The 12,828-nt window shown below is 35.7% G+C and overlaps 1 protein-coding gene across 4 annotated transcripts in view; it reads left to right on the top strand.

Annotated features, from left to right (window-relative positions):
- Window positions 1–11,812, top strand: part of LOC138315061 (E3 ubiquitin-protein ligase HECW2-like) — a 51,008-nt gene extending 39,196 nt beyond the window's left edge. For all 4 annotated transcript variants that reach the window (XM_069255792.1, XM_069255794.1, XM_069255793.1 and 1 more), the window contains exons 20-28: window positions 53–166; window positions 947–1,099; window positions 1,863–1,961; window positions 2,235–2,367; window positions 2,680–2,826; window positions 5,304–5,418; window positions 5,580–5,665; window positions 6,230–6,342; window positions 6,568–11,812. In XM_069255792.1, the coding sequence (XP_069111893.1) occupies window positions 53–166; window positions 947–1,099; window positions 1,863–1,961; window positions 2,235–2,367; window positions 2,680–2,826; window positions 5,304–5,418; window positions 5,580–5,665; window positions 6,230–6,342; window positions 6,568–6,679 (1,072 nt within the window). In that variant the 3' untranslated portion in view covers window positions 6,680–11,812. The remainder of the gene's footprint in view (window positions 1–52; window positions 167–946; window positions 1,100–1,862; window positions 1,962–2,234; window positions 2,368–2,679; window positions 2,827–5,303; window positions 5,419–5,579; window positions 5,666–6,229; window positions 6,343–6,567) is intronic.
- Window positions 11,813–12,828: the final 1,016 nt, after the last annotated feature.

The following is a 12,828-nucleotide window of genomic DNA, read 5'->3' as shown; positions in this document are numbered from 1 at the left end:
ATAAGCCATATCGATAGTAATGTTTAATCTACTTCTTGTAATTGGATACTAGGTTGATGGTCAGAAGAGACCATGTGTTAGAGGATTCATTTAACAAGATCATGTCCACACCAAAGAAAGAGCTGATGAAGAGTAAACTGTACATCACATTTGTTGGTGAGGAAGGGTAAGTAAGTCAAATCACAACAAAAACAGGATTTGCATTGTACTGTGTCTTTTGGCACATTCTGTGCATTCCATTACTGGATTCCTACCAGTTGTTCCAGTACAAATCTGCTGTATCTGAAATGGAACGTGCTGTACCAGCCAAATCAACCTGGCATAAATGATTTGTTTCCTGAAGCTTGCCACTTGTATCAAAGGTGACCGGTCTGACATTTCTCACTTGTCATCAGAATATTTTCTTTGTTGAAAGCAAGACAAATATTCAAATTTGATGAAAATGCATAAATGTATTTCATTGTATTTAAAACTATTTAGGTGCTGCTATTCTACCTAATTTATTTTTTAAGGTATCTAAAGGAAATACTTAAAGTTTTTATAATCGAGGCATAACTTTCATTAGATGGTGCCTTACCTTTTCAGTACATCTGACAAAGGAACCCAGAGAAATCTTTTAAAATTATAACCCTTATACCATGATACTACTTGTCATTGGAAAAGTCGTACTTTGGTTATGGATTCCATTAGTCAGGCAGTATGTCATATAATTTTTTTGGTCCATATATAGTCAAAGGAAAATCTGGTATAAGTTATATTTGATCATGCATCATTTGGAATTCAACGTAACAGCCTAAATACTACAAATTTCATTAACATGCAATGGTTTTAAAGATGTTTGACTTTGGTAGAAAATGTATGTATAGTATGGAGCATTGTAAGAGATAATACTGCTCTTTAATTTTACTATTAGAGAATACTAATACTAAGTGATTTGTATTGCCAGGTTGGATTATGGAGGTCCGTCTCGGGAGTTTTTCTTCCTGTTATCGCGTGAGCTGTTCAACCCCTACTATGGTCTGTTTGAGTATTCTGCTAACGACACGTATACTGTACAGATTAGTCCTATGTCTACTGTGGTGGAGAATAATCTTGAGTGGTAAGTCAGACTAGCTACTTGTCTCCCCTGATTTTCCACAGTGTGTACAGAAGGCAACTCAATTTGCTATCTATTTAGAAATAAACTCAATTTATAGCTCATTTGTTTCGATCACTCATTTTGTAGCTCTTTTACTTTGATAATTCAATTTGTAGCTCTTTTGCTTCTGGAAGGTCTACTTCATTCTCGATATTCCATAGGTTACTATAAATATTGTTATATGTACCCCTGGAATATGTCATATTAAAACTGAAGGCAGTTCAGGAGAAATAACCTGACCAATACGGCTGAGACTTCCTTTGAAGATTACAGAGAGCGTCGCCCAACTTCTAGGCTATACATGCATTCGCATATTACAGTTATTCAATTCTTTCCATTTACAACAAAGGACATAACTACCTGTTTCATCTGCAGTCATACACAGAGCTTTAAGTTTTGCTATGACATATTCCAGGGGAGTGATAGTAATCTTTGGAGTATTGAGTATGACTCTTCCATTGGTGAGCTGGAAGATCTTCTAGGAACACTTTCCTTCTTTGAAGAACGCGAATTGAGCTGGCCTCTTGATTCAAGATTTCATCTGTTACTTTGATATTCTAAAGTTAAGCGTAATTTAAGATTTTGCATACAAATGTATTACTGATTTGTTTGCTGGTTCAGGAATTGATTACCTTTAGATAAGTGAGTCACATTACTCATACCGAATAAGAAATGAGAAAATTTCATTCATATTTTAAATACACATGTTTGCTTTTATTTTCAGGTTCCGCTTCGCTGGTCGAGTGTTGGGACTTGCGGTTGTTCATCAGTACTTATTGGATGCTTTCTTCACCAGGCCATTCTACAAAGCATTATTACGAGTGTTAGTTTATCTGCTACAACACATTACAAGGAGTGTGAAATATTCTTCAATATTTCATTACTCTTGTTTCCCGACTTGTAAACTAGAAAGCTTTAGTATAAGTGACCTATAGAGTGCTTAGTCATATGAATTTTGTCTGGGCCAACATCAGGCTTTTTATTGTGATTAAATAAAGTAGAGATTATCTAGAACTTGAACACCAATTGTGTTATTTACAGCCCATGGTTGCCGAGAAAGAAATTTTACAATAACTGTTAATTGTGTTATTTACAGTCCATGGTCGCTCGGAGATGTTGAAGCACTGGATGCTGAATTCCATCAGAGTTTATTATGGGTGAAGGAAAATGACATTACAGAATTAGATATGGATCTGACGTTCTCTGTTAACGAGGAAGTATTTGGTCAGGTCAGTATTATACTGTTAGGACATCACATAGGTAACTGTATTTCTACACTTCCTTACTAGAGACTTCAGGCATGCTTACATCAATTATTCCACATCTTAAACAATTTCTTTTTGTGTAGCTTTGGATGAAATAATTTTACGTTTCTATATTTACTATACAAATTCAGCATGAGCTTTAGATTTTGGTCTGTGAAGACCATCATTCAATATAACATTCTGGTTTTATCATACATGCCCTGTAACAATAGTAAACAGGAGACAATGTTTGTTCCTTTTCTGTTTTACTTCATCTAATACCATGCGTTTGTGTAGGTGACTGAGAGGGAATTGAAGCTGAATGGTAAAACTCTGGCTGTAACAGAAAAGAATAAAAAGGAGTACATTGAGAGGATGGTGAAGTGGAGGCTGGAGAGAGGAGTAACAGAACAGACAGAGGGGCTCATAAGGGGCTTCCACGAGGTAGGGGTCTAAAATAACAGGACATATCAAGGGGTCCCAAGGGGCTTCCATGAGGTAGGGGTCTAAAATAACAGGACATATCAGGGGGCACATAAGGGGCTTCCATGAGGTAGGGGTCTAAAATAACAGGACATATCAGGGGGCTCATAAGGGGCTTCCACGAGGTAGGGGTCTAAAATAACAGGACATATCAAGGGGTCCCAAGGGGCTTCCATGAGGTAGGGGTCTAAAATAACAGGACATATCAGGGGGCACATAAGGGGCTTCCACGAGGTAGGGGTCTAAAATAACAGGACATATCAGGGGGCTCATAAGGGGCTTCCACGAGGTAGGGGTCTAAAATAACAGGACATATCAGGGGGCTCATAAGGGGCTTCCACGAGGTAGGGGTCTAAAATAACAGGACATATCAGGGGGCACATAAGGGGCTGCCACGATGTAGGGGTCTAAAATAACAGGACATATCAGGGGGCACATAAGGGGCTGCCACGATGTAGGGGTCTAAAATAACAGGACATATCAGGGGACTCATAAGGGGCTTTCACGAGGTAGGGGTCTAAAATAACAGGACATATCAGGGGGCACATAACGGGCTGCCACGATGTAGGGGGTCTAAAATAACAGGACATATTAGGGGACTCATAAGGAGCTTCCACGAGGTAGGGGTCTAAAATAACAGGACATATCAGGGGGCACATAAGGGGCTGCCACGATGTAGGGGTCTAAAATAACAGGACATATCAGGGGGCACATAAGGGGCTGCCACGGTGTAGGGGTCTAAAATAGCAGGACATATCAGGGGACTCATAAGGGGCTTTCACGAGGTAGGGGTCTAAAATAACAGGACATATCAGGGGGCACATAAGGGGCTGCCACGATGTAGGGGTCTAAAATAACAGGACATATCAGGGGGCACATAAGGGGCTTCCACGAGGTAGGGGTCTAAAATAACAAGACATATCAGGGGACTCATAAGGGGCTTCCACGAGGTAGGGGTCTAAAATAACAGGACATATCAAGGGGTCCCAAGGGGCTTCCATGAGGTAGGGGTCTAAAATAACAGGACATATCAGGGGCACATAAGGGGCTTCCACGAGGTAGGGGTCTAAATAACTGGACATATCAGGGGGCACATAAGGGGCTTCCACGAGGTAGGGGGTCTAAAATAACAGGACATATCAAGGGGTCCCAAGGGGCTTCCATGAGGTAGGGGTCTAAAATAACAGGACATATCAGGGGGCACATAACGGGCTGCCACGATGTAGGGGTCTAAAATAACAGGACATATCAGGGGGCACATAAGGGGCTGCCATGATGTAGGGGTCTAAAATAACAAGACATATCAGGGGACTCATAAGGGGCTTTCACGAGGTAGGGGTCTAAAATAACAGGACATATCAGGGGGCACATAAGGGGCTGCCATGATGTAGGGGTCTAAAATAACAGGACATATCAGGGGGCACATAAGGGGCTTCCACGAGGTAGGGGTCTAAAATAACTGGACATATCAGGGGGCACATAAGGGGCTTCCACGAGGTAGGGGTCTAAAATAACAGGACATATCAGGGGACTCATAAGGGGCTTCCACGAGGTAGGGGTCTAAAATAACAGGACATATCAGGGGGCACATAAGGGGCTGCCACGATGTAGGGGTCTAAAATAACAGGACATATCAGGGGGCACATAAGGGGCTTCCACGAGGTAGGGGTCTAAAATAACTGGACATATCAGGGGGCACATAAGGGGCTTCCACGAGGTAGGGGGTCTAAAATAACAGGACATATCAAGGGGCACATAAGGGTTTTCTATGAGGTAGGGGTATACAATAGCAGGATATATCAAAGGGCCCCAAGGGGCTTCCACGAGGTGGGGGTCTAAAATAGCAGGACCTATCAAGGGGCACATAAGGGGATTCCACCAGGTAGGGGTCTAAAATAGCATGATCTGTCAAAGGGCTTATAAGGGACTTCCACCAGAAAGGGGTCTAAAATAGCAGGATCTGTCAAGGATCTCATAAGGGGCTTCCATGATCATGAGGTAGGGGTCTAAAATAGCAGGACCTATCAAAGGGCTCATAAGGGACTTCCACTAGGTAGGGGTCTAAAATAGCAGGATCTGTCAAGGATCTCATAAGGGGCTTCCATGAGGTAAAAATAGTCTGTTACAGGCTTCCGGAGGAAAGTATAAGAGGGCTCATATTGGTATTTCATAATGTTTTCTCTGACACTAATCTAAAGAGCTGACACAAGGTTGGGAGTCAAGTACCATATTTATTAAAGGTGCTCTATGGGGTATAACTTTTATAAGGACACTTTGGAGATTTCATCATGTGGGCATCTCAAAAACCACATTGGTGTTATGGAGTTAAGAGTCAATGCTTGATTTAATGCTAGTTATTAGACTTGTTTAAGGCTCTGAGTTCTGCATAACTGTACCCAAAAACTGAATCAGTGGATAAGGTGTAATTATGTTTATAGGTCCTGGATGCTCGCCTTGTGTCCATGTTTGATGCTCGTGAGTTGGAGCTGGTAATAGCTGGTACGGTAGAAATAGATATCCATGACTGGAGACGGAACACAGAATACAGATCTGGTACGTATACTTATATTAAATGAAGTTCTCATACAACAGTTTAACAGTTCTCTAACTTAAGTAGTAAATTGTAGACTTTACATTATTCAAAGTAACCCAGTATTTTAACAATCTTCACAGTCTGTAGTTGTTGTAAAACCTGTGTTATTGATGTTGTATAGGCTATCATGATCAGCATCCTGTGGTTCAATGGTTCTGGTCGGCCATAGAAAAGTTCGACAATGAAAGGAGACTTCGACTCTTACAGGTAAATACTGCTGACAAAATCATGTTTTCCTCATTGACAAACAGTAGACATTTTACATAAATATGTTTAAATTGCTTACAACTTTTCAAAATCTTCATACAATGTTTGAAAATATCTTTAAAACTACTTTTAGTCTATGTGATACTGTACAGTATATTTCCAAAAATCGTTCACCGACAGCGCATGTGTTGTCTGTGGGATAAAAATATAATATCAACAGTGTGTTCCACTGAACATGTGATCCTTACAAATGATTGGCTGTTGGATACAAATTACTCCACATAATACAATAAGTATTATGGAAGAGGTTATATTCAGCTTTGAAAAATTTAATGAAATAAATTGTAGATGTTACAAATGGTGATCAGCCTGCAAAACATTTACCCATAATATGAAAAAACATTATCAAAGATGGAGGTGACAAATCAATAAAATCAATATCACCGTGATATTAGAATTAAAATTTCGAAAGAAAGTCTTCCTTTAATAGGTTAAGGAAATTGTTTGCTAACACTCAAAAGACAAAGAAACCAACTCATCAAAAACCAATTGTTTTGATTTCAGTTTGTGACGGGTACTTCTAGTATACCCTATGAAGGTTTCTCGGCTCTGCGAGGAAGCAATGGACCAAGGAAATTCTGTATAGAAAAATGGGGGCGAATCACCAGTCTGCCCAGGTAACTAGATATGGACTGCATTAACATTCTAGTGGCTGTTACCTATAAATACTGTCTGGTCTGGTTTTACCCAATTTATTAACACCTTGGTTGGAGTATTTCTCTCCTTTAAATCCTGATATGAAAGAGTCTTATAATTGCTTACGATATCTTGTCTTTGACTAGTATGTTATGGACCACATCAACACAACATACATAATAATCCTAACGCTATATTTGTTTCAGGGCTCACACATGCTTCAACAGACTTGATCTGCCTTCTTATACATCTTTTGACATGCTGATTGAGAAGTTAGTAACAGCTGTAGAAGAAACCAGCACGTTTGGTATAGAATGAGATTTGTGTCCCGTTGGCCTGAATATCAACAAATACTCATCAGTATATTGACATCTTGAAAAGACAAGACTGATACTACTTCATCAAGGATGTGTTGTTTACAATATCTCCAAAAGGAATCAGTTATTATTCAAAACTAAGTACACATATTTCAGGGAACAATTCGAAAAAGGAAACATTAGGTGTACCAAGCCATTGTTATAGATTTTGATTAGCAACAGTGGAATATTTGTACAAAGGTCAATTGTACAGTACAAAGGTCAATTTTGCAGTACAAAGGTCAATTGTACAGTATGAAGGTCAATTGTACCCTTGTTCACTTTATGAAGGCATAATTATTGCTATAAGAAGCTGGTCTTAGCATACATTGTCTAGACAAAGTTAGTGAATGTTGTCTAGACAACGTTAGCATATGTTATCTAGATGGCGTTAGCGTATATTGTCTAGACAACGTTAACATATGTTGCCTTGATGATAGCATGTTAGGTTCCCACCTTGAAATCCATATATACATAGTGCTTAGTCACTCCGTCAGAATCTCGCTCAAAAACCAATATCACATGACTTGTGTATATTTTGATGTGTAGTGAAGTGTTGTTTGCCTATTCAATGATACATATCTAAAGCTCTTACAGTTATAAACCATGCACTATTTAATAGTGAAAATTGTCTTGCCCAGTAAAGGACATGTTTACCTAGTTATACATCTACCTTTATCTATATTACTCTGATATTCAATATTTCAATGTTCTAATAATAAATTTTTTCTCTGCCTTATTTTATATGTTTTTTCTGGCATAATAAAAATTATGTTCTCGTGTTCTAACAGATAATCATGATAAAATTGATCAGCATGTTTAAACATATTTTCTATCTTTTGTCAAAAGATTTTATTGTGATGATAAAGTTTTTTCTTATCTCCACTGGTTAAATTTTGGGGCTTGTAAGACTGATTTATTAGCATGCCCATTCAGGTTTCAATCAGTATTGTTGTGTTCTCCTAAATGACAAATGTATCAAGCTTACCCACCTTACTTATGGCAGGTTTCTTTTAGGCTGTAATATAATCATGTATTTGTAATGAAAGATGTTGTCTAACATTAACATACAATAGATAATATATATCAGATATGGTAGATACATGTTGTTCTTTAATAATCTCAATCCACATGAAGTTTTATATAATCACATCATTTCATATACAAGTTTTTCACAATCATCGATAAATTGGTCATCTTTGACAGCAAGAACCTAGAAATGTCTCCCTATCATCTCAAAACTTAGTGCCAAGCTATATTTCCTTATTTTATAGAGGTTTCTTATTAATATAGTGTGTTTTACTTATTATAATAAGAAAGTTATGACAGTTTGCCAAAATAATCTGTTATACACAAGTTAATGTTTTCTTTATATCAAATGAATCTTTGAATGAACTTTTATGAAAAATGATGTTCTGTATTAGACCCAATAAATGCCCAGGATACTAAAGCATAGACTGAAAAAAATATTGAATGGAAGTTCAATGAAACCAGATTTAGACCTTCATAAAACTACTGCAGAAAGTTAAATGAATAAGAAATGAGACCAAGTAATTGTATAGCATTTTAAAATTTTTTTTAGACTGCTCATTAAAAGATTTGAATTTAATTTATAAATGAATTTGAGGTTTCAAAGGAGCATGGGGCACTTATTTGTTCAAATATGGTAGCTTAATTAAAATATTATTAATTTTCCTTTACATCCAAATAAATAATAGTGCATATTGAATATATTAAATTGTTAATATATTTACTTTTAAATATGTCTTCACATGTCATTCATCTGATATTGTTTGTAACACACTTAACTAGTGCAATTCAAGTGTGTCAGTATTGTGAGGTCACACAATAGTTAATGTCTAATTTAAATACCAGCAGTGTAGGTTCTGGCACTGATAATGTTAACATGATAACATATTTTTTTGTTCACATTTTACATTTAGAAAATAGACCACCATTCTAAGCTGTAATATTTTATAGCTATAAATCTTTTGACATAGGCCGTTTTCGTTTATTCGGAACAACCAGTTTGACCGTTGGCAAAAGTCATTATTTCAAGTATAATCCTGACTGACCTGCAGGTTTTGATACAGGCCTGTGAGGGCTTTGCCAAGGCTTGTCTGAAAACAGTATAAAATCACCAAGATTTTAATTAGATAAACAAACTACTAGGTCCAACCAGTAAAACCGTATAATCGAAAACGGCCATAGACTTTGATTTGTATTATATCATTAGTAGTATTTGGTCATTGTTTTGTTTTATTTACAATATAAACCAAATGTCATAATCACAAGAATCTCCTGTCAGATTTCTTTCAGTATGAGATTATAAAATTCTTCAAATAATCTAATATTTAAACTGTTCTTGACATTTTCTTACCTCAATTCTTTAAATATTAAATGAAAACAATTGTAATATTTTATGTCAGCATACTATAGTTATGCTACTTATTTCATGATGGTTGTATTTTATCACTATAGTGGCTAATTAACATATATCTATGTGCAGTCATAATAAACTGCTTGGACTGTTATAGAAGGAAAATTCAAACAATTTGATTACAAACATAAATATTGTATTTTTGCTATAAATCTAAAGGGCATCACAATACAGGTTGTCAGAAATATTTTGAAGTCTACGGATACAGCCAAATATCCCAACTTGATTTGTAATTTTGATTTATCTCAAAACACGACAAAACGTACAGACATCATGTATAACTATAACTGTTAACATATCACTTTTATAAACATCTTTCTAAAAATCTGACTTTAGCCTTTTCTACCCAAAAATTCTTAGAGTATATACTAATATATACTAAACACTAGTCTCTATACACCATTATTTTCAAACATGGCAGATGGAATAGTCTGTAACTACCAGCTGCATTTAATTTGGCATTATCTAATACCACCTTTACCGAACGTGCTCAAATTTTCTTTGATTTTTAGGAATCTGTTGTGGCAGGTTCAGACCATATCATCTGTTATAAACTTGGATGTTTTCTTGCCACTATATCAAACCCTTTGGGAAAATCAGGTATATGGTAGACCAAGGTTTACGTTCATGAAGGAATAGAGGACAGGATGTCTAGTGCTGTAGGATTTGGGGAGACTGAGTCGTACATCTAATCCTATAGGATTTGGGGGAAGACTAAATTGTATGTCTAATCCTGTAGGATTTCGGGCAGACTGAATTGTACAGTCATGTAGGATTTGTGGACTGGGAATTTATGGCATGTCCTTGTAGGATATGGTGACTTGGCAGACTGAATTGTATGTCCCTTGAAGAGTCCTGGTAGACGGAATCTCTAGCCACTTATTGAGAGCTGATAGGAACTTGTTTAAAAACTTGTAATAGTTATGATTAGTGATCATTTATTGTACAGCTTGGTGTATACATCTTTGTGTCTTAACTTATGTAGATCTGTATATATTGGAGTCGTATAGTGATGTTGGTACCTGTATATAAAGGAGTTGTAATATGTTAGGCGTGTATAATCCTTTCTACTGTAGGGTCAGCTCAGGATTAATGTTGTGTATCCTGTCAGCTACCTCTATCATCAGTAACGTATCTATGTTGTCATTAATTTAATCCTCCTGTTACTGAGCTAGAGGACATGGAACAGACTGAACAAGACCACAGTTTTAGTGTGGAGATGTCCAGTTCCTGTTTGGTGTTTTCTTCTCTGTCCTTGTTAATCTCTAAATAGATTTATTGATATATATAAACATTTCAATAACACATGTCCATAAACCCGATATGGATGGTTGGTTTTAGATGAAATATCTTGGGTTGAACATTGTAATTTTAAATTAATTGAATCAAAATTATTTTGGCTCTAAATATACACTGAAATCCTATACACAAACATGTATATCACTGATATCAGTTTCATTCAAATAAGAGCAAAGCTGTTCATCCAACAGATATTCTGGTTCAAAACCAATCAATCGGGCCTTGCATGTCGATTGCAGTTAAAATCTCGATAAGTACAAGTATGTTGTTCTAGAATGATTATGTTGCGGATTATATGCTTGTACAATATATAGGTAAGCATTCAAATATTGAATTTGGTCAGTAAATTTGAAATGGCATGTAATTTATTCATCATATGTTTTAAGCTGCAAATGAATTCTGTTCACTCGGCTTCATGTCAAACAAAATATACAGTCAGTTTACCAATTGATGGTGTTGCTTTTTTCCGTCCGTTTAAGGCCAAGCGTTCTCAAATATTGTACATGTATATTCTTTTTATCAGTATTGTTAAAATAGCCAGTTCTAATATAAAATTAATTGAAAACCATATTGGTGAAGGAAGGATGAATTTTAGAATAACATATTCCACCAAGTAGTTGATTTATTATTGAGTACAGTACTGTAAAGTTTGAAAATTGACATCATGGGTAAAGTTTTTAGGTATCATACTGTTTGTTTCAAAGTGATTTTTTTAAAAGCTAAATTACATATTTTTTTAGACATCAATTCATTGATCAAAATCAGTATTATTAATACTATAATTATTTAAAAAAATTTGAATAAATAATTTCAAAAATCAGGTAATTATTTCATACGTGAATGATTAATTAATGAGTTGAGGATGACAATATCGTTAGCAGTATTAGTGTAGACTGGTTGTGTAGCTGTTAGTAACGAGGACCAGAAATATTCCTCCACAGTAGTCGTAGCATTCCTTTTCATTGTCACCTTGGCTGTGTCAAGGTCATTCTGCATGTACCATATATACTATATACATAGTTATAAATGTAGACAAATACCTTATCCATTTGTTTTTGTTTACACCAATGTTCACTTATGTATACCAAGATACCCAGTAATATATATTAATTCTTGAACATTATGTATTTAATCTTTTGATTCTTTTCTGAAGATTTATATTCTAATATTTAAACATAATGATAATGCAAATAGCAAGTTCTTTATGCAATATATGTAAATGTAAACATATATATATATATTATGTGTTGTAAGTTTTTTTAAAAATAATAAGTCCATTCATTGTACGCTGAATTGTGTCCTGTCAAGTCAAAATTTATTGTATGTTCTGGACAGGAATAAATTATTTTAATTGAGTACATGTTTTTTGTCATTTTTTCATTGATGGATAAAATATTTTATTTTGCAATTTCATAGAAGGATATAGTCAATGTACAAATACTAGTTCCATTAACACTCATTGATTACCTGGTTATATGTTACATGATGTTTACTCTAGTGCCCATTTAAACATATATACTACCAGAGAATTCTTTGGTACAAACTCAGAAACTTTGTGTCTAAACTCCACTACGCTCCGTTTATACCCTGGGTTACAAGACAGGGAAATCAGCGTTTTATGTCTAAATATATCAACCAATCATAATACTTCACACATGTTCCATAATGGAACTAAAAGAAGGAATCCCCAACAAGCGGTCTTCACTAACACGGTCTTGATTTAAACATGGTATCATTAGAGGTAGTTTAGTGGATAAGGTGTTTAATCTTATAATTCCATAATTGTAGGTTTGATGTGTGCTAATGGTGTAATTGTGATTTTTATTTATTTGATTTTTTTTGGCAATTTTTAGCTCGCCTATTCGAAGAATAGGGGGAGCTAATGTTGTCACCCTGCCGTCGGCGTCAGCGTTGGCGTCCCATTTCACGTTAAAGTTTTTGAGCAAGTTTCTGTTTTGTCAATTGTTTAAGCTTAAGTCATCATAAATGTTAATGATTTTATTTTCCTAATGTGTATGGATGCTGAACGTGATAATACAACCAATTTGGGGCCTTTTAGGGGGTTTTTGAGTCTGTTAATTTGTCATATTTCCATGTTTAAATAGTAAATACTTGAACATCAACTTCTTCTGAATAGGCGAGCTTTGCTGTTCTCCAACAGCTCTTGTTTATCAATGTGTTTAATTAAAATGAAATCAGAAACGTAACAGTCAAAATATCTTATATTGTAGAATATATGTACCTTGTAAATAATTTCCTAAGATCTTTTGGGTTTATGAAGTCAAGATAAAAAACAGGACATTCTTCATACAAGCAAAGGGTCTATGAAAAAGAAATTCTGTCCGTTTTTTATCTATGACTTTATTAACACA

Source organism: Argopecten irradians, chromosome 2 (genome assembly GCF_041381155.1).
Source record: "Argopecten irradians isolate NY chromosome 2, Ai_NY, whole genome shotgun sequence".
In the NCBI taxonomy this organism is placed as follows: domain Eukaryota; kingdom Metazoa; phylum Mollusca; class Bivalvia; order Pectinida; family Pectinidae; genus Argopecten; species Argopecten irradians.
Note: the sequence above shows the minus strand (reverse complement) of the source record. Positions and strands in the feature narration are given on the sequence as shown.